This window comes from Platalea leucorodia, assembly GCF_965183815.1.
Source record: "Platalea leucorodia genome assembly, chromosome: 4".
Lineage (NCBI taxonomy): Eukaryota > Metazoa > Chordata > Aves > Pelecaniformes > Threskiornithidae > Platalea > Platalea leucorodia.
In genome coordinates this window covers 52,065,547-52,082,931 of record NC_138826.1, presented here as the reverse complement: position 1 = coordinate 52,082,931, position 17,385 = coordinate 52,065,547, and the positions used below count along the sequence as shown (strand labels likewise).

The 17,385-nt window shown below is 46.7% G+C and overlaps 1 protein-coding gene across 1 annotated transcript in view; it reads right to left on the bottom strand.

Annotated features, from left to right (window-relative positions):
- CYB5R3 (cytochrome b5 reductase 3) overlaps positions 1–15,619 on the bottom strand; it is a 22,809-nt gene extending 7,190 nt beyond the window's left edge. Inside the window, exons 1-5 of the mRNA XM_082309051.1 lie at positions 15,571–15,619; positions 11,349–11,480; positions 5,833–5,905; positions 3,192–3,298; positions 1,607–1,832 (exon numbers count right to left, since the gene is read on the bottom strand). Of these exons, the coding sequence (XP_082165177.1) occupies positions 1,607–1,832; positions 3,192–3,298; positions 5,833–5,905; positions 11,349–11,480; positions 15,571–15,591 (559 nt within the window). The 5' untranslated portion in view covers positions 15,592–15,619. The remainder of the gene's footprint in view (positions 1–1,606; positions 1,833–3,191; positions 3,299–5,832; positions 5,906–11,348; positions 11,481–15,570) is intronic.
- Between the last annotated feature and the right edge of the window lie 1,766 nt (positions 15,620–17,385).

The following is a 17,385-nucleotide window of genomic DNA, read 5'->3' as shown; positions in this document are numbered from 1 at the left end:
CAGGCCGAATAGCAAAACTGCCTGAAGAGAGAGAGAGAGATGGAAGACACTGAAGAAAGCAGGAAACAGCGTCTGTGATCCCTTCCCAGCGCCTTCAGCTAATTGATTTGTTTCGGCCCCTGTCACCCTTCCCCCTCCGTAAAGCAGGAGCAGGAAAATTAAAACAAATCCTGAAAGATGACTAGAGCTTGTAAGACACCTGATGATAACATCAAACACTGATGCGGGTTATTACTTACTCCTGACTATAGCATCAAGTCGTCAGTACCTGTATTTCTATTTGCTCACGTCCCATGCCCCAAGCGATACTCAGAAGCCCAGATTCTGGAAACAGTTCTACACAAAGGAATTAATCTGCTCATAGAGTTTATTTACCCCATGTAGATTATTTTAAGGGAAAACCTGAAATATGCAGGGTGTATTTTTCTGTATATTTATCTCCTCTTTTTGAGCTGATTTGCCAGTTTCAGACAAATCTGACAGGGAGTTTGAAATTGCCCAAAATGTTGCATTTGTTGTATTCACACCTCTCTTCATCCAGGATAACACAAACACAACATACAAAGCTCTGGAAAACCACGTGTCTGAGTTCTGCTGCTCACAAAACTGCCAGAAGGTTTTTGTGACACATTTGTGGCTGCACTATGCCAAAGTGAGATATTTTATATTGGCATAAAAGTACTCCCTACTGATAAACTGCATTTTCACTTGGGAAATTAGCATTGGACAGCACAAATACCAAGTGTTTTTATCGGTGTATAAACTATGTCCGTATAAGGAGGAAGAGAATTACCTTCTTTGAGAACAGCATCAATAACAAGCACTTCTATAGTCATACAACAATCCCCCTCAGGATGGCTGTTGACTTAATTAAGACACTAGCAATTTCTTTTGTGCAGAGATGCTAACAACAGAAAAGAATCCCCTGTCTAGTGGGAGAGGGTGAGTAAATGGAGAGTACCAGCCGGAATACTAAATAGAGGTGACAGCTAAGGTTCAGTTCATGCGGTATGTGTAATCAAAATGTAGCCACAGAGATTCTGCCCCTCTACTCCGCTCTGGTGAGAGGCCACCTGGAGCACTGTGTCCAGCTCTGGAGTCCTCAGCACAGGAAAGACTGGGACCTGTTGGAGCGGGTCCAGAGGAGAGCCACAAAAATGATCAGAGGGATGGAACACCTCTGCTATGAGGACAGGCTGAGAGAGCTGGGGTTGTTCAGCCTGGAGAAGAGAAGGCTGCGGGGAGACCTTATTGTGGCCTTTCAGTACTTAAAGGGGGCTCATAAGAAAGATGAGGACAGACTTTTTAGCAGGGCCTGTTGTGATATGACAAGGCATAATGGTTTTAAACTAAAAGATGGTAGATTTAGACTAGATTTAAGGAAGAATTTTTTTACAATGAAGATGGTAAAACATTGCAACAGGTGGCCCAGAGAGGCGGTAGATGCCCCATCCCTCGAAACATTCAAGGTCAGGTTGGACGGGGCTCTAAGCAACCTTGATCTAGTTGAAGATGTCCCTGCTCATTGCAGGGGGGTTGGACTAGATGGCCCTGAAAGGTCCCTTCCAACCCAAACCACTCTATGATTCTATAAAGACTTGAACACAGATGGAAAAAACTGTGACCAGTATTACTACTACTTTATAATGTTTTTGCTGTGTTGTTTGCTCTGGATAAATTATATCTTCCAAGTCAGCCTTGCCTTTTCCTTTGTAGACAAGTAGGCCACTTGGTCCTCTGAAGTCAATAGTATCCCCTATTTTCAGGCTGTCTAAGTATTGAGACATCTTCCCTCCTTCAGGAAATTTCGGATGGACACTTCTAAAGTAGATCTGTTAAAAATAACAATGAAGCAATTAATCTCACAGCTCAAAGATGAGCATTTGCCCTTCAAGTATTTAGGCACCCATACTCCTCATGCGAAGAACACAATTACTACATAAAGAAATACTATCAATGCAGATTTGACTGACAATAAAAGAGAAGCACTGAGTTTTCTGAAGAAGATTAAAATGCCACTCTTGCCCCAGTTTTGATCAGACTGGACACAGACTGGCAATTTCTCCATTGTATTTCTGTAACATAGAAAATACCTCTAAATAATCAACATGACTTACACCCAAGTTCAAAAGGGGGAAAAAGAAAGGAAAAAAAAAAAGCCACTGTGATTTCAAACAGTAAAACTTCTGAGAAAGACCCCTGACAGCTCAGTTGCAAAGGGATATACCCAAACCTTCTTCTTGGGATGCCAACCGTTTGCACCTCAAAGTTAGAGTAACAAAAAAAGTGGATACCAACTAATTGAATATTCAGCCATTCCCCAACAGGTATCAGTGGGTGTAGTTCCATTGCTGGAACTGTGTTTTACATTACATGGGTGTGAAAGAGTTCAAGCTGAGACTAGCTATGCTTGTTTACAAGAACAGCATCATTTGCATGCATGGAGAGCCACACTGGGAAGAAGGAGTCTTGTGAAACGTTTCCAGCTAAGATTTACATTTTTCCCTTGTCATGTCTTCAGTGTGCAACGCCATGCTCATGAAGATAAGCAGGTAGTAAAAGGCAAATTAACGTCTAGCTTCACAATAAATGAATAAAGTGTTATTAGTTGTAAAGAAGAAAAAAAAACTTAAGAGTAAAATTCTAAGAGGAAATCCAGTGCAGATATTCAGGTTTTAAATTCCTGTCGGCCTTAAATATATTTGCTTAGACTAGCTACCAAGAGACAAAACAAAAGTACATTACCACAAGACTCAAAATTACATTCTTGCCAATTAAATCAGTCACTCACACTGTCTGGATCAGTAACGATAATGATCACTGCTCTTAATGATCATAATGATCATACTACATTAGCTTCAGAACAAGCTGACAGTTCAGGCAAGGCTAATTCCTTATTTCAGAAGGATTAAAAAAGTGTGTGAACGTCTGCAGGTCTACACAGATTTTGGAAAACTGCAGTATGCAAATACAGAAAATTATGCAGCATCTCATGAGACACACTTACTAAAGAAGTGCTTACAAAATGCCATATGGGCTGTAGGTAATTGCAGATCACTTGTTACAACAGTGGAAGTCCGCAATGGCACATACCTGAACAGAAGCCAGCACATCAGACTTCACATAGCACTGCAAGTGTAAAGGTGGGCTCAGAAGTTGCCCAGCCTGGTAAAAGAGCATGACATTCTCACCTTGACAACAAGATCCACAAAGCCCTTGTCATCATCACTGGAAACTGGAGTGTAAGGTCTAACAACCAGAGCTCCATCAATCCGTGCAGACAGGTAGATATGCTGTCCTGTACACAGGGAAGGAAAAAAAGCAGTTTGCTTTCAAAAGATTTTTCTTTCAGTGAATGTACTGAGTTGGCATGGACTGCAAACACAGTCTCAAAGTTCTCCTAACTACCTTGTTTTGGGGCACCACTTTTTCCTCTCTCATTTTCCTGACATTGTAACACCTCGCCAGAGTTGTTAACCATGCAGATTCTACCTGGAAGGGCAGACAGCTCTGCTGCTAATTTTATGTGTCAATCATATCTGTTCTGACAGCTTCGTGCATTTACATTTACCAAAGCCCTAACTGTACATGAGATCTTGTAAAAGATGTGATATGTCTCTCCTGTACAGACAAGTAAAAAGGACACAGGAGGGGAGAACTGTCAAGTGCTGTTCACACTTCTTTATTAACATGTTAGTTATAAACTGGTACAGTGTAGTTACAACTGAATTTATAACTGTTCTTACTTTGACCACAGATCTCTCACGTCTCCCAGGAGGTCTTCTAGTTGCCATTGCTAACGCTGCCGAGGCATAAAGCACTTTTCTAACCCTGCCATTCCTCCAGCTTAACATTTGCACGTAGCGATCACATTTCAATCTGTCACACATTCACTGAACTCTCTACAATAGTTTCTTTTCTCAATGTCTACGTTTTTGATGAAAAAAAACTAGAATTAACTCCTTTGAAAGGTTTTCCTATAAAATTCCAATACCCTGAAGAGACCTAAGTGAAGAATACCTAGAAGAGGCTTTCGGTTTTGTTATTCTATCACCACTAGGTCAACAGAACAAACTATCTCTTAAGATGAACGCAGCTCTCCAAAGGTGGTGCGGCTCCTCTGCCTGTTATGGGAACACAAAAAGGGGATTTTACCGGGAGCTGGTTTGCCAAGCCAGAGGGCCAGCGAGGCAAGCCAGTGAGTGAAGGAAGATGTGCTACCTGGTGACTTGGGAAATGAGCAACCATAACTCACTTGAAGCTGTACACGGACATAATGTAAAGGCGACTCAAATAACCCTCTCAGCAAAGCCTATACACATCTGGTAGCATGCATGTTTCCTGCTAGGGAAGACCTGAAGGGAGCTGCAGCAGCAGCCTCCTGCTCCTCCTCCAGGCAAAGGGTGGCCTCACTGCCCCCTCCTCCAGGAACAGGCCCATGGTGACCACTGCAGGCTGTGAACCCAGACAGACGGGACTGCTGTTGAGGCATGTCTCACAAGAATTGGTATAAATCCCGAAAAGGTGCTCCTCCCAAAGGGAAAACATGCCTTATGCTCTTACTTGTTAGAGCTTTACCCCACCCTGACAGGACAGCAGCTGGCAGCCTCTGCGTGGGGCCATACACAATCCCACTCTCCCTCAGAGTGAATCGCGTTTTTTCCTGTAACGCTCCAGCTGGTGGTAAAAGTGAAATGCTGGTGCTGGACTAAACATGCAGAGTGCACACCAGCAGCTGTCCCACAGCTGCCAAGCCTGCTGTTCCCAGCTGCTTTTACCACCCTCACCGGCTTTCAGCTCTCTTTGCTTCCCAAGTCTCACCCAGTAAACCACTCCCTCAGTCACCCACAGATTAGCCCGTGCAGAGCACCTTCGGGAGCATGACTATGCTGCTCCTGGGACCGTGCAGGGCCAGGCACACACCTTCTCGGACTATGCTGAACAACTGGCTGATTTGCCATGACCTTACTAAAACACTGGAGGAAGCCATGGCATCCAGCAGACCAAATTCACCCCGGATGGCTTCCTTTCTGTAAGCGTGTAGGACAATAACAATTACAGAGGTGAGACAGCTCTCTCGTCAATGTTCATTACAGGCAAGGGAGGGAAACTAGCTTTGCCCTCATGGCTACTTAACTGGATCAAGAGAACAGTATATCCCAAACAAGAGGGAACCTCAACACAATGGACTGTAACGCTGGAAAGGTGCTGAGGACCACCACGAAGCACCTGATGCACAGATCATTGCAACAGGTTGTTAAAGCAGAAGTCCCTATTAAGCACAAGTCACAATTAAATGCTCTTTATGTAAGCACTAGGAAACAATAGCACTAAGCTATTATGGAAGGCAACAAGCCATATGGCAAGGCCTAAGGAAACATCTACCCCATGGTGATTAAGAAGTTCCACGGGACTGGCTGCAAATTCAGAAGCGAACAGATCATCTCGTAAACCGCATGTGTTAGAGGAGAAGTAGCTGAGAGCGCTGCCTCGGGGGATGGGAAGGGACCACAGAGACCAAGCACCACTGGAATAACACACACTGGAAAGTTGAGACTGGAAAAATACAAGTAAAGACCAGTGTTTGTTTCTACTGTCTTCACAGAAACAAGCTGGGTGCGCACTCTCTGTAAGAGGACAAGATTTCAGACCCTGCAGATGACTCACAGCATAAGGATAATCTTGCAAAGCTCTAAATACCAGCTCAAGCCATGTGCACTCCATTTGAAATTCACCAGTTCAAAACGTAGGAAAAAAAATCCCCACAAAATCTCTTATAGTATAAAATACAAAGCTTGGATTCTCAGTAAGAAAAGACAGAACAGAACATACCTACAGGGAGACCCAGAACGTGATCTATGGAAGGGAGAGCAAATCGAAATCTTCTTGTATCATGACTAACTTCCTGAAAGAGGAAAATAAAAACAACAATCAGCTATGTTGTTGGGATTTAATCATAGAATCATTAAGGTTGGAAAAGACCCTTAAGATCATCGAGTCCAACCATTAACCTAACACTGCCAAGTCCACCACTAAACCATGTCCTCGAGCACCACGTCTACCCGTCTTTTAAATACCTCCAGGGATGGAGACTCAACCACTTCCCTGGGCAGCCTGTTCCAGTGCCTGACTGCCCTTTCGGTGAAGAAGTTTTTCCTAATATCCAACCTAAACTTCCCCTGGCGCAGCTTGAGGCCATTTCCTCTCATCCTATCCCTTCTTACCAGGGAGAAGAGACCAACCCCCACCTCGCTACAACCTCCTTTCAGGTAGTTGTAGAGAGCAATAAGGTCTCCCCTCAGCCTCCTCTTCTCCAGGCTAAACAACCTCAGATCCCTCAGCCGCTCCTCATCAGACTTGTGCTCCAGACCCTTCACCAGCTTCGTTGCCCTCCTCTGGACACACTCCAGCACCTCGATGTCCTTCTTGTAGTGAGGGGCCCAAAACTGAACACAGTACTCGAGGTGCGGCCTCACCAATGCCGAGTACAGGGGCACTATCACCTCCCTGGTCCTGCTGGCCACACTATTCCTGATACAAGCCAGGATGCCATTGGCCGCCTTGGCCACCTGGGCACACTGCTGGCTCATGTTCAGGTGGCTGTCGACCAACACCCCCAGGTCCTTTTCTGCCAGGCAGCTCTCCAGCCACTCCTCCCCCAGCCTGTAGTGCTGCATGGGGTGGTTGTGACCCAAGTGCAGGACCCGGCACTCAGCCTTGTTGAACCTCATACGATCAGCCCCAGCCCATCGATCCAGCCTGGCCAGGTCCCTCTGTAGGGCCTTCCTACCCTCCAGCAGATCGACACTCCTGCCCAACTTGGTGTTGTCTGCAAACTTACTGAGGGTGCACTAGATCCTCTTGCCCAGATCATTGATAAAGATATTAAACAGAACTGGCCCCAATACTGAGTGTACTGGTGTACCCCAGCTGTCACCCCATCGTCACAAACGTTCACGATTTTGTTGTAAAACCAATACCCTAGTCTGGCTTCCTGCAGGATTAAATATTTGGGGGAGAGCAGCATCCTAATTGGAATTTTCTCATAATGCAAATATGAACTCCTCTGAACATGGCAATCCTGCAGAGGTCAACTTTTCATTCAAACTCCCTGAAAACTTAACTTTATCTCAAAATATTTTAGAATTAATACAGAAGTAAAAATAGAAATGAAACAGACAAATGCAAATACTGTTGTGATGTACATTTAAATGTGAATAGCAAAACTTAACAAGATACTCATATGCAGATTAAGACTAAATGATAACTTTCTAAGTAGTATGAACATTTACAATGCCTTCTGTGAGAAGGCCACAAGATAAAAATTAATCAGTTCTTCATTTCTCATTTAAAGTTTAAATATGTGGGAGTTCATAGCCAAAAAATTTTTATTTTGATATCTCAAAATCAGATGAATTAACCATTTCAATGTAGAAGATTATTTTGGAAAACACTAGTGGATGTTAGGAAGATTAGGAAGTAGCAACCTGGTCCCCTTTACTATGCTAAGACCCTTAAAAATATTTTCCCCGTAAAAAAATTTAATTAATCGTTAATTAAAATTGAAAAGAGCACTCTATTTAGATAAGAGCTTTATTATAAAATTATGACAATTTATGCAGTCCAGCTGGGATAATTATTCCAATCTTTTACTAGGAAAGTCATACCTTGAATAAAATTTTGGTAATGAGTAAATAAAATGTTATTTCTTATAGTACGTAAGTTTTACCTCTTAAAAATCAGGTCACATTCATGGCATTGAAAAAGACAGCAAAAAAGGACAGAAAGAAACAGCATAAAGCCTAATACTCCATCCAATGACTTTCTTTTTTTAAAGCCCTATGGGACATAACATCCCTTCTACAGAAAAATTTCATAAACATCCTATAAAATATTGTAACCCTTTGTTTGTTTGGTTTTCATTTTTAAACTAACCAATGGAGACAGACTTCTTTCTCATCACAGTTTGTCTAGTCTTCACTACGAGTTCTGGTCACACTGATGAGATGTTCTTCACAGTAAATTATTTTAAGGTAAATGCTGAAGAAAGAAGGGAACTGAGTGGCAGTCTAAAAAGGGTTTCTCTGTACTTACGTCTATTCAGGAACAGTAACTGCCATTGAAAATTCCGCTAGAAAGACAGCTAACATGGACTTAATGCTGCTGCTCTCGCACTGACCACTGCTGTTTCTGTATGAAAATTTCAGCACCAGCTTCACCACTTCAAAGCTGGATTTTGCCAATAATCCTTTAAGATGCTGTCTTAATAGCATGCAGAAAGAACAAAGTTCTGAATTCCCAATTAAACATCTCATCAATTAAAGTCGAGATAGCTTAGCTGAAGGTATCCGAAGGCAAGTATTTTGGTGCATCACAAGAGACAATTACAAGAAACAACTGTCAAGAATTTACAATTGTGAGAAACAAAGGCTCAAGAATTTCCTAGTACCTAGATCAGCATGCCTATGCCTCGTCTCTGTTACAGGGCCAAGACACCAAGCATGCCATTCGGCAAGTCGTTAGTCAAGGCTAGAATAAAGATTGCCTTGAAACACAACAGAGAAGCCATTTCCAGCATGGGGTCATCTCCGCTGCATTCCCCAATGCCATCATTTGGCATTGCCCCAAGCGCCTGGAAGCCCTTGGCCTCCGGCTACCAGCACGCATTTCTGTCTCAAGCTGCAGGTGCTGAGGAGTTTTCCACACTTGCAACTGCAAATGCAAAGCTGGAGAACAGTTTTTGCAGGCTGGTGCTTTGCTGAAGCCACTGAAAGGCAACAAATGAATTATGTTTACCATTACAAAAAAAAGCCCTGAGGATGTGGGCTTTTTTAAGGCATAAAATAAATTAGCACACCTAACTATATTATGACAGTTTTTTCCCATGCTAAACACTAGGAAGCAGCCTTGTGACCTCTATTTCTTCATTCAACCGGCGGGAGGCATGGCACACTCAGTCTGGGCAGATGTCAATGTTTCAGCTGGTGGGTAAAAAGCAGGCAGCGGACAGAGGAAGAAAGGCTTCTGCTCGCAACAGCTCGACAAAATGGTGTTTTTGATTCCCAGTTTTCATACACAAAAAAACTAAGCTGCATTAAAAGATACATATACGTCAAACTAGGCATTCTCTAGACCAGTGCTTTTCAAACTTCATATTGCAGACACCTAAAAACTGTTTCTACGTAACTGTGGAATCCTTCTGAAATTTCACATATGTGTATTGCTGTATGGCAGCCCAGTACACGCGACTCAGTTTCCTGTTGCAATCTCTGCTCCATTTTTTTTAGCTGTGAAATCAGTTTAAGCGGTTCCTGCCACTCCCCTTCCTGGTCAAGCTTCTTGCTCCTTTGCTTGGGCCACAGTCCACTAAGAAAAGTTTCTGCAAGGCCATACTCTCAACTATATCACCGAAATACATCACGTTAAAAATTACAACCCCCAGCTACTCCCAAAACAGGGAGTTAATTGTTAATTTTTTTGTTTTAAACACAAATCATTTTGGTGCTCTGCTGGTGAAGGTACTAACAGCTTCATAGTCACAAAAAGGAAATGATAAATACCAACACGGGAACAGCAGAAACTTCAAAAATATGAGGGTCTTAGGCCGGGCAAGCAAAAGGAGCAACACTACAAGGTAAAATCAGCATACTGAAATTCCTCTTGCAGTGGAAGGTAAAGTCTAGGCAATCACACAGATGTCTTGAGTAGGCTCCACAACCACGCTGGGAGCCACAATTCTCTTCCCAAGTTATAATGTTTTTGTGTAATGACAGGTGATTTTAGATTAAAGTTCTCATCTACTTCAAATTTCATAGCTTGTAAAATACAAACTGAAGCATGTCAGAAAGACTGATTCACTTCATCTTTCCCAGACAGGTAGATATGGCAATGTTGAGAAGTTTAGTACCAAAGATCAGAGTGTTTGCACCGGATTTTTGGCAGGATGTTAGAAGCTACTAGCACTTACTGTATCAAGTTATTATTTTTCAAAATTAACTTCTGTTTCCAGGACACATTTCCCAGTTAAAAAATTATGAACATTCATCAGTCAAATATTCTCAGTTGATCAAGGTACCACATGCAGCAGCATCTGACCTGGTTATGTAAGAGCTGTTCCTCCATCCCAAGATTAAAAAAAAGCATACAAAAAATAACAAGAGTGAGAAAAAAGTCAGTATTTAGGGGGAGAAAAAAAAAAATCAAGTGAACTGTGAATTCTCTTCTGTTACAAACTGCTACAGCAGAAACCTGCAAGTAGCCCGATTCTCAAAAGCATGTGCAGTGAGTGCCTCAAGCTCCCCTCCCCTCCTGCAGGTCAGGCAGACTGTACCTGCAACCATGTGCTACAGATCTCATGAGAAAGTGGGGAGTATATAATTATAGTGTTGTTGCAGTATACATGGGAAATAAATTCAGTAAGGCCACCCAGCCCAAGCCACAGGGAAGCTTTCAGTTCCCACAAAACCAGGATTTGGAATGACAGTAGTCGTTTTCTTTGACAGACAGAACAAATGAAAGCCAAGCTATCAGTGCACTCCCTATACCTCAAACAAAGTTCTGTTCCAGTCCAAAGTCCTTTTCATCAAAACTCTTCTGATAACTTTCTGGTTAGCTCATTGACTTAAAAAGTCAACACTAAAAATACCTTCAGGTGTGACTTCACACCTGAAAAGCAAAGATTTCTATCTCATGCTTTTGATGGTGAGTTTATCCAAGGGAAAACTGGACTTTTCACCTTTCGTGGCTTTGGTCCCATTCCCACAAGTTGAGTTACCAACTTCTGATAGCGAGATCCACCCCTGAAATGGTCATGACTTCCCTCTGAAAACCAAGCTGAGCAACCTGGGAGGTACCGAACGGCTTCTACTTTTAACAGAGAAAAAGAGGAGCTGAGACAGCCCAGGTGCTGTCAGGACTACATCATTTAAACACCTTCCTTCCTGTAACACATTACAGTACATAAATCCAGTAACAGGAATCAGTATCAACACAGTTCTGACAATGACTATGCTGAATGCTACTGACCATGAAAAAACTGCCTGCTCTGCCTGACAGCATGACTGCCAATCTAGCAGTGCAGAGTTTAGGAATTTCTGCTGATGTACTCATGACATGAGACACGTGACAGAAACTACGAGTTTGGTCATTTCTAAAGCAGCATTCTCCACTCGAACTTGCTTGGAAACAAGCTGCTTGCAGAACTCAGTTATACTAGGCAATGAGCGTTTATAAAGAAGTCCCTTCCTTAAAATACAAGTATTCGCCCTGCTGCAACATTACCCAAGATTTAAGAAGCTATAAGCATTTCACAGTATCCATGTCATGCTCTGCATTGTACATGCACTTACCTCCTTATCAATCAGCCTCAATGCATACTTCACTTCAGGATCCTTCAGAGTAATCGCAGGATGGGGATTCCTGAAAAGCCTCAGGATGGTGCTGTAGATTAGCCATAATGGGTATGTCACAATCTGTCTCAACTGCAGCAATACAGAAAGACTGTTAGACACATGTGCGTAACAAGAGAAAGTTATTTTGGTGAGAAGGAATATGGTAGCATGGCACGACAATCTAACTACCAAAAAAAAACGTGTTTCTTTGTACTAATATGAGCAGGAAAAGGAAGTATTAAAAAAACACCAGCCACACAAATTTGCTTTATGAATACCTGGCGTTACTCCTATGTTGAGGCACCTGGCACACCAGCAGAGGGTTGCCAAACCTGACAGCTCGATAGAAGTGAGGATGCCTCAGCTCCATGTCCTAGGTCCACCCGTTAGCAAGGCTGAGCACATATGTCCAGCAGGCACGCACACGGACACACATACACAACACATGCCCAAATACATGCGTGGCTGGCCACACTGATCAATACAGACAGGTGCTCACACAAACAGCACCAATGGCCTCATCCTGTTCCCCTCCCTGACCAAACAGGATGAAGATCCGTTAGCGGGAAACACATATACACACGTGCACAAGGTGGATCCACCAGTAGCTAACTTAGTCTTTGCAGCAGCTGTCCCCAAACTCCAGTCTCCCCGGTTGCTGACATCTGGATGTATGAGCCACTGTTGCACAGACCCCTTCACACACCATCACGTGCGCTGTGGACCCTGAGTAATTGGGGGTCTCACACTCAACCACAGACCCCACTCTCTCTCTGGCAGCTGGCAAGGACCGCTGGCCCCTCCAGCGGCCAGTGCCTTCGGTGGTCTCACCCTCAGAGATGCACACACACCTGGCTCCCAGGCCACCTCACCTACTTGTTGGCTAGTCCACTTTGATCTTTGCTAGCCATCGCACACTCACGCTGGGTGCTGGCAACACAGACATACAGGCCCTCCGAGGTGCGGTCTGGTTCCAGGCACTAGCGCTTACACCTCCACATGGCAATGGGCATTCCACAATCCCCAAATGCTCCTCCCCTGCATCCCGTGCCCCCCAGCCTGCAAGGGGAGCCAGCCTCCCACTGACACGGGCAGGGGTGTCACCCCTGGCGCACGGAGCAATGGCTTGCCCAGACAGCTCTGGGAAGGGCCGGCTCATTTCTCTGTGTGGGTTATTGGGGCTCCCCTGCCTGCCAGTGTCTCTGTGCTCCTTTGTGTGCACATGTGTGGAGATAAGCCTTCACAAGTTGGCTGCTCTCCTGTGATGAGCCTGGGAGTAGCCAGGTCAGGGTATCACCTAGGATCCCCACCCACCGTTGTGCCCCCGTGCTCCCTGGTGCACGCATGTGCAGGCAGGTTCCTCAGCCACGTCACCTAACGCACACCACTGCTTTGGGCCTTTTATATGACAGCGCTTGGAGGCAGACAGAGACATGGTCACGTAGCCTGCTGCAGGGATGAGCTTCACCCCCAGGCTGAAGCCCCACAAGACAGGAGCAGGTTATGCCCCCCAGTGCCACATCACCCTCTCCATCCCCGACATCACGCACAGGCTGCCTAGCCGGGAGAGACTGAGCGGCCACACCAAGCCCAGGAAAACACAGAAGAGACCATGCCGCTGCAACTACAGCTGTGTGGACAAGCGGGAAGGAAGATGTCACCTCCCCGGCCCAGCACCATACGCCTTGGCCACTTGGCGGGTCTACGAGGCTGACGACAGGTCCCCCACAGGCTACAAGTGCAGAGCCTGCCAGGACCGTGCCTTTGTTTCTAGTGTCTGTTCCCAGGGCCAGTCCTGTTCTTGCGAGTTTAGATAACCACTACAACAGCCTACAAAGTCACCTATGCAGGTAGACTTGGTCCTAACTTAGGACAGGAGAATAAACTGAACAACTAATAAAAATTCTCTCCAGGCCTGTAATTTGTTATTCAGTGCTTTAACAGAGGAGAGGGAAAAAGCATGACCATGGCAGGGGTGGGAGGAAGCAAATACTCTACTTAAATTCTTCGATTTCATACAATACACTTACTAATTTTTGGAAGAGCTCGAAGTCCTGCCCAGTTAACTTTCACTTTCATTTTATTTTAAAAGGACCTGACCAGTCTTTTAGAGGCTATTAAAAAAAAAAAAAAGTCTGACATTATTATCACTAAAACTGTGGCAAGTGTGAAATAGGTGAATGAGACCTGGTGGAGATAGCAAGCTGAATCTGCAGCAGATGATGTTTCAAACAAGCCATTAATATGTTAAAATAAACTAGCTTCATTTACAGATGTGGCTATCTAAAACGGATGAAAAAAAGCGCAGCTGTGGTCTAGCAAAATTGCAGTTGAAAATAGGAATTCAAAAACTTAGGCTCAGACCCAACTCCAACACTAATGTATGTCAGTAAACAGACAATCAGGAAGGCAGGAGGAAAGTGGAGTTAAAAATATGATCTCTGCAAGTCAGCTTCTCCACCTGTGTGCAGAGATAAATGTTTTCTCCCATCTTTGCAAATCATTTTTGGGTCATCAGATGTCACGTTAAAACTACCACAGCTGTTCAATAAATGAGATTAACACACTCTTTCCCCAAATGTCCATAATCATCACTTTTTGAAGCAATGCACCAGATCTGAGTCTACTGGAACAGAACACAGTTTAATTTCAACACATACTTTTAACACAGTGTTAGCCTCATGGAAGGCCATTTGTTATTCATGGTCAATTAGTGCAAAAGCCTCATGGGACCGAGCCTGTAAAGAAACAGCTCACCCACTGATTCAGATAGCTATTTTAGTTCCTTACTCAGCTGGTGGGCAGAAAAACGGAGAAGAACTGAAGGCTGAATGATTACAGAAAGTTATCCTCGCTACGAAATACATTCTCGGGATTAAAAGTGATCTGTATACTCTTACCCCAGGGATATATCAAGATATTAATGAAGATAACTGCACTGCAACCACGGAAGCTGCATCAGATCTACAGCAGCAGAGGAAGCGGCTGGCTGACTGTAGGGCCAGAAATCACTAAATGAAGACCTGGTGGCTCATAGTTTCCAGTTGCATAAATCTCTGCTAATAGAGATCACAAAATAAGCAACTGAGCGGGAATTTTTATTAATGGAAACATACTTCTGTGGGATAACAAAAAGGGACACAAGAAAGAGAAAAGCCACAGCATCGAGATTGCCAGCCCTTTCCACTAGGGCGTGGCGAGCAAAACACAGTTAAATGCGTAAGCTTATGGCAGGACACTCCATCACCGAACTGCCCTACAAACACACAAACCAAATGCTTCTTTGGCAAGAAAAATCTTGTACCCTCAGCTCCAATCCCACCTCCCCCACTTCCCCATTCAAAATCCTATTTTTAAGTGATCTTAGTTAAACATTCTTCTGATCTGTTTTAGAAAATGATAAGAGGATTAAGGGACAGGCATTTCTTCACTTCTGCAGCTTTAGCATCTGCCTCATCCTCTTCTGTTCAAGTAACCTAATAAGCAGCTGTACCCAAACTAGCGTTTCCACCTCCGCCCGGCTCCTCTCACAAACCCATAGCCAGAAGTGTTTGAGCAGATGCATCAGAGGAAAGAAACGATGCGCCGGGCAGCTGCGGAAAGAGGGTAACGATGCATGCTACAGATGACAGCGCTGCAAACCCACCGCTCGGCAGACATGATCTGGAAAGAGCTCTCAACACCAGCAGCTGCCAGGCCGGCCGTTTTAAAGCCATCAGCACGGAGACCGAAGCGCTACTCAGGGAACGGAGAGAGGAAAAACGCGCACGCCCCGGCGGCCAGCACAGGCCCCACGGCCCCACGCTGGCACACACGCCCCGGCCCACGCCAGCCCCGAGAAGGCCCCAGAGCCACCGCACCGCTGCGGGGCGGGGGTAGGCGGCTGCCAACACGGGCACCCCCGTTTTCCCTCCCGGATGATGGATACGCGGCAGGGGAGGCGGCAGGGGCCTCGGGCACCCTGTGACGCCGGCCAACGGCCCCCGCTCCCCTCAGGCATCCAGAGCCAGCCCGCCCCGGGGCCGCTAGGACGGGCGGGCCGGCCGCGCCTCTCCCCTCGCCCGCGGCCAGGCCTCGGGGCCTCAGCTCGCTCCGGGCCTTGGCGGGAGGAGGAAGAAGGCAGCGCCACGGCATCCAGTCCCCCCGCTGCCCGCGCCCGGGGCGGGAAGGGCGCACTCACCGTGCTGAGCGGCGCCCCCATCGCTGCCCCGGCCAGAAGCGAAAGCACCGCCCGCCCCGCCCCGCCCCGCCCCGCCCCGCGACGTCGCCCCGCGCCCCGCCAATCAGCGCCGAGCCGCTACCGCCCCCTGGTGGCCGCCAGCGGGCTCCCCCCCGCCCCGCGCGGGCCCGCCGCCCCCCCCACCCGGCCGGCGCCCGCCGAGGCCGCCAGGGGGCGGCCGCTCCCCGCTGAGGCGCCCGGGGCGGCGGCGGCGGCGGGGGTCGGGGCGGGGCGCTGGGCCCTTGGCCCGGGAACGGGCGGCGGGGCCGGCTTCCCCCCTGCGGGGGCGGGGGGAGGCGGGCAGCGGGGTGCGAGGGGCGCTGCCCCCGTTGTCTCGGCTGGTGGGGTCCTGTGGGGAGCCCTGAGGCGGCGCTACGGGAAATGGCCGCGGGGCGCGGCGGGCCGCAGGCGGGCTGGCGGGGCGGCGGCTCCCGGCGCCTGCACAGATCGCAGCGGGAGGCGTGGAAATGGCACAAAGAGCGAAATCCCGTGGGGATGCTGTCGCCGCGCTGGGTGTTTGCCTCCCCGCCAGCACACGGCACCCGCAAGCGTCGGTTTTGTCCGTGCCACCGCTTCGGTGAGCCCGCCCTGGCTGAATCAGGGTCTGGAGCACCAGTCTGATGAGGAGCGGCTGAGGGAGCTGGGGTTGTTTAGCCTGGAGAAGAGGAGGCTGAGGGGAGACCTTATCGCTCTCTACAGCTACCTGAAAGGAGGCTGTAGCGAGGTGGGGGTCGGTCTCTTCTCCCAAGTAACAAGCGACAGGACGAGAGGAAACGGCCTCAAGCTGCGCCAGGGGAGGTTTAGGCTGGATATTAGGAAAAACTTCTTCACCAAAAGGGCAGTCAGGCACTGGTACGGGCTGCCCAGGGCAGTGGTTGAGTCTCCATCCCTGGAGGTATTTAAAAGACGGGTAGAGGTGGTGCTTAGGGACATGGTTTAGTGGTGGACTTGGCAGTGCTAGGTTAACGGTTGGACTCGATGATCTTAAGGGTCTTTTCCAACCTTAACGATTCTATGATTCTGTGATTCTATGATTCTATGAATTATCACACCGCACACCTAATGCCCTTTTGCCCTTTATTAACTGCATAAGCAACGATGGGGGAAAGCAAGGGTAACGAAATTACAGTATCTTCCCCGTCTAACCAGCAATTGAAGCCCCGCTATCGTGTCGGGGTAAGAAGGGGATAACTTCCATATGTCAACACCACAATTCGTTAGTATATCAAATAAACTCCCCAAGCCTTAGCTTCCCCCACTCGTACAGCTTCAGAGCCAGCACCCGCGCGCAACCCGGAGTAAGGAGAAAGGTGCCCGGGTGCCAGGACGCCCTGCGCTGGCACTCCTGCATCCTTCTGTGAATCTGCTCTGTCTCGTCTAGACCGGTGGTGGCCAACGGCCTGATTCACTAATGGCAACGTTCATCCGAAAAGCACAAGAACTGGGCTGTGCAACAAGAAAGGATGTTTCAGCCAGACTGCCTAAAATATTGGTTTACATCGATGTGTACAAATTAATGACTAATAAGCAAATGCGTCTTTGCGTCTCTGCTAAACGTGAAACGCTTCAAAGCTCTTTAATTAATATGTCTTAACTTGCAGTAAACAGGCCTCGATGATTTCTAGACACAGTTTCTCCTTACAAAATCAGGGAAGGTGTATGGTTGACAGTCCTCATATTAAGATTAAAAAAAACGAATAAAAAATGTCTTCCCTTAGCCCCTCAGCTCTCACAGGGTACTGAGCCATCTACATCCCCAAGCACTTGCTTTCTCCC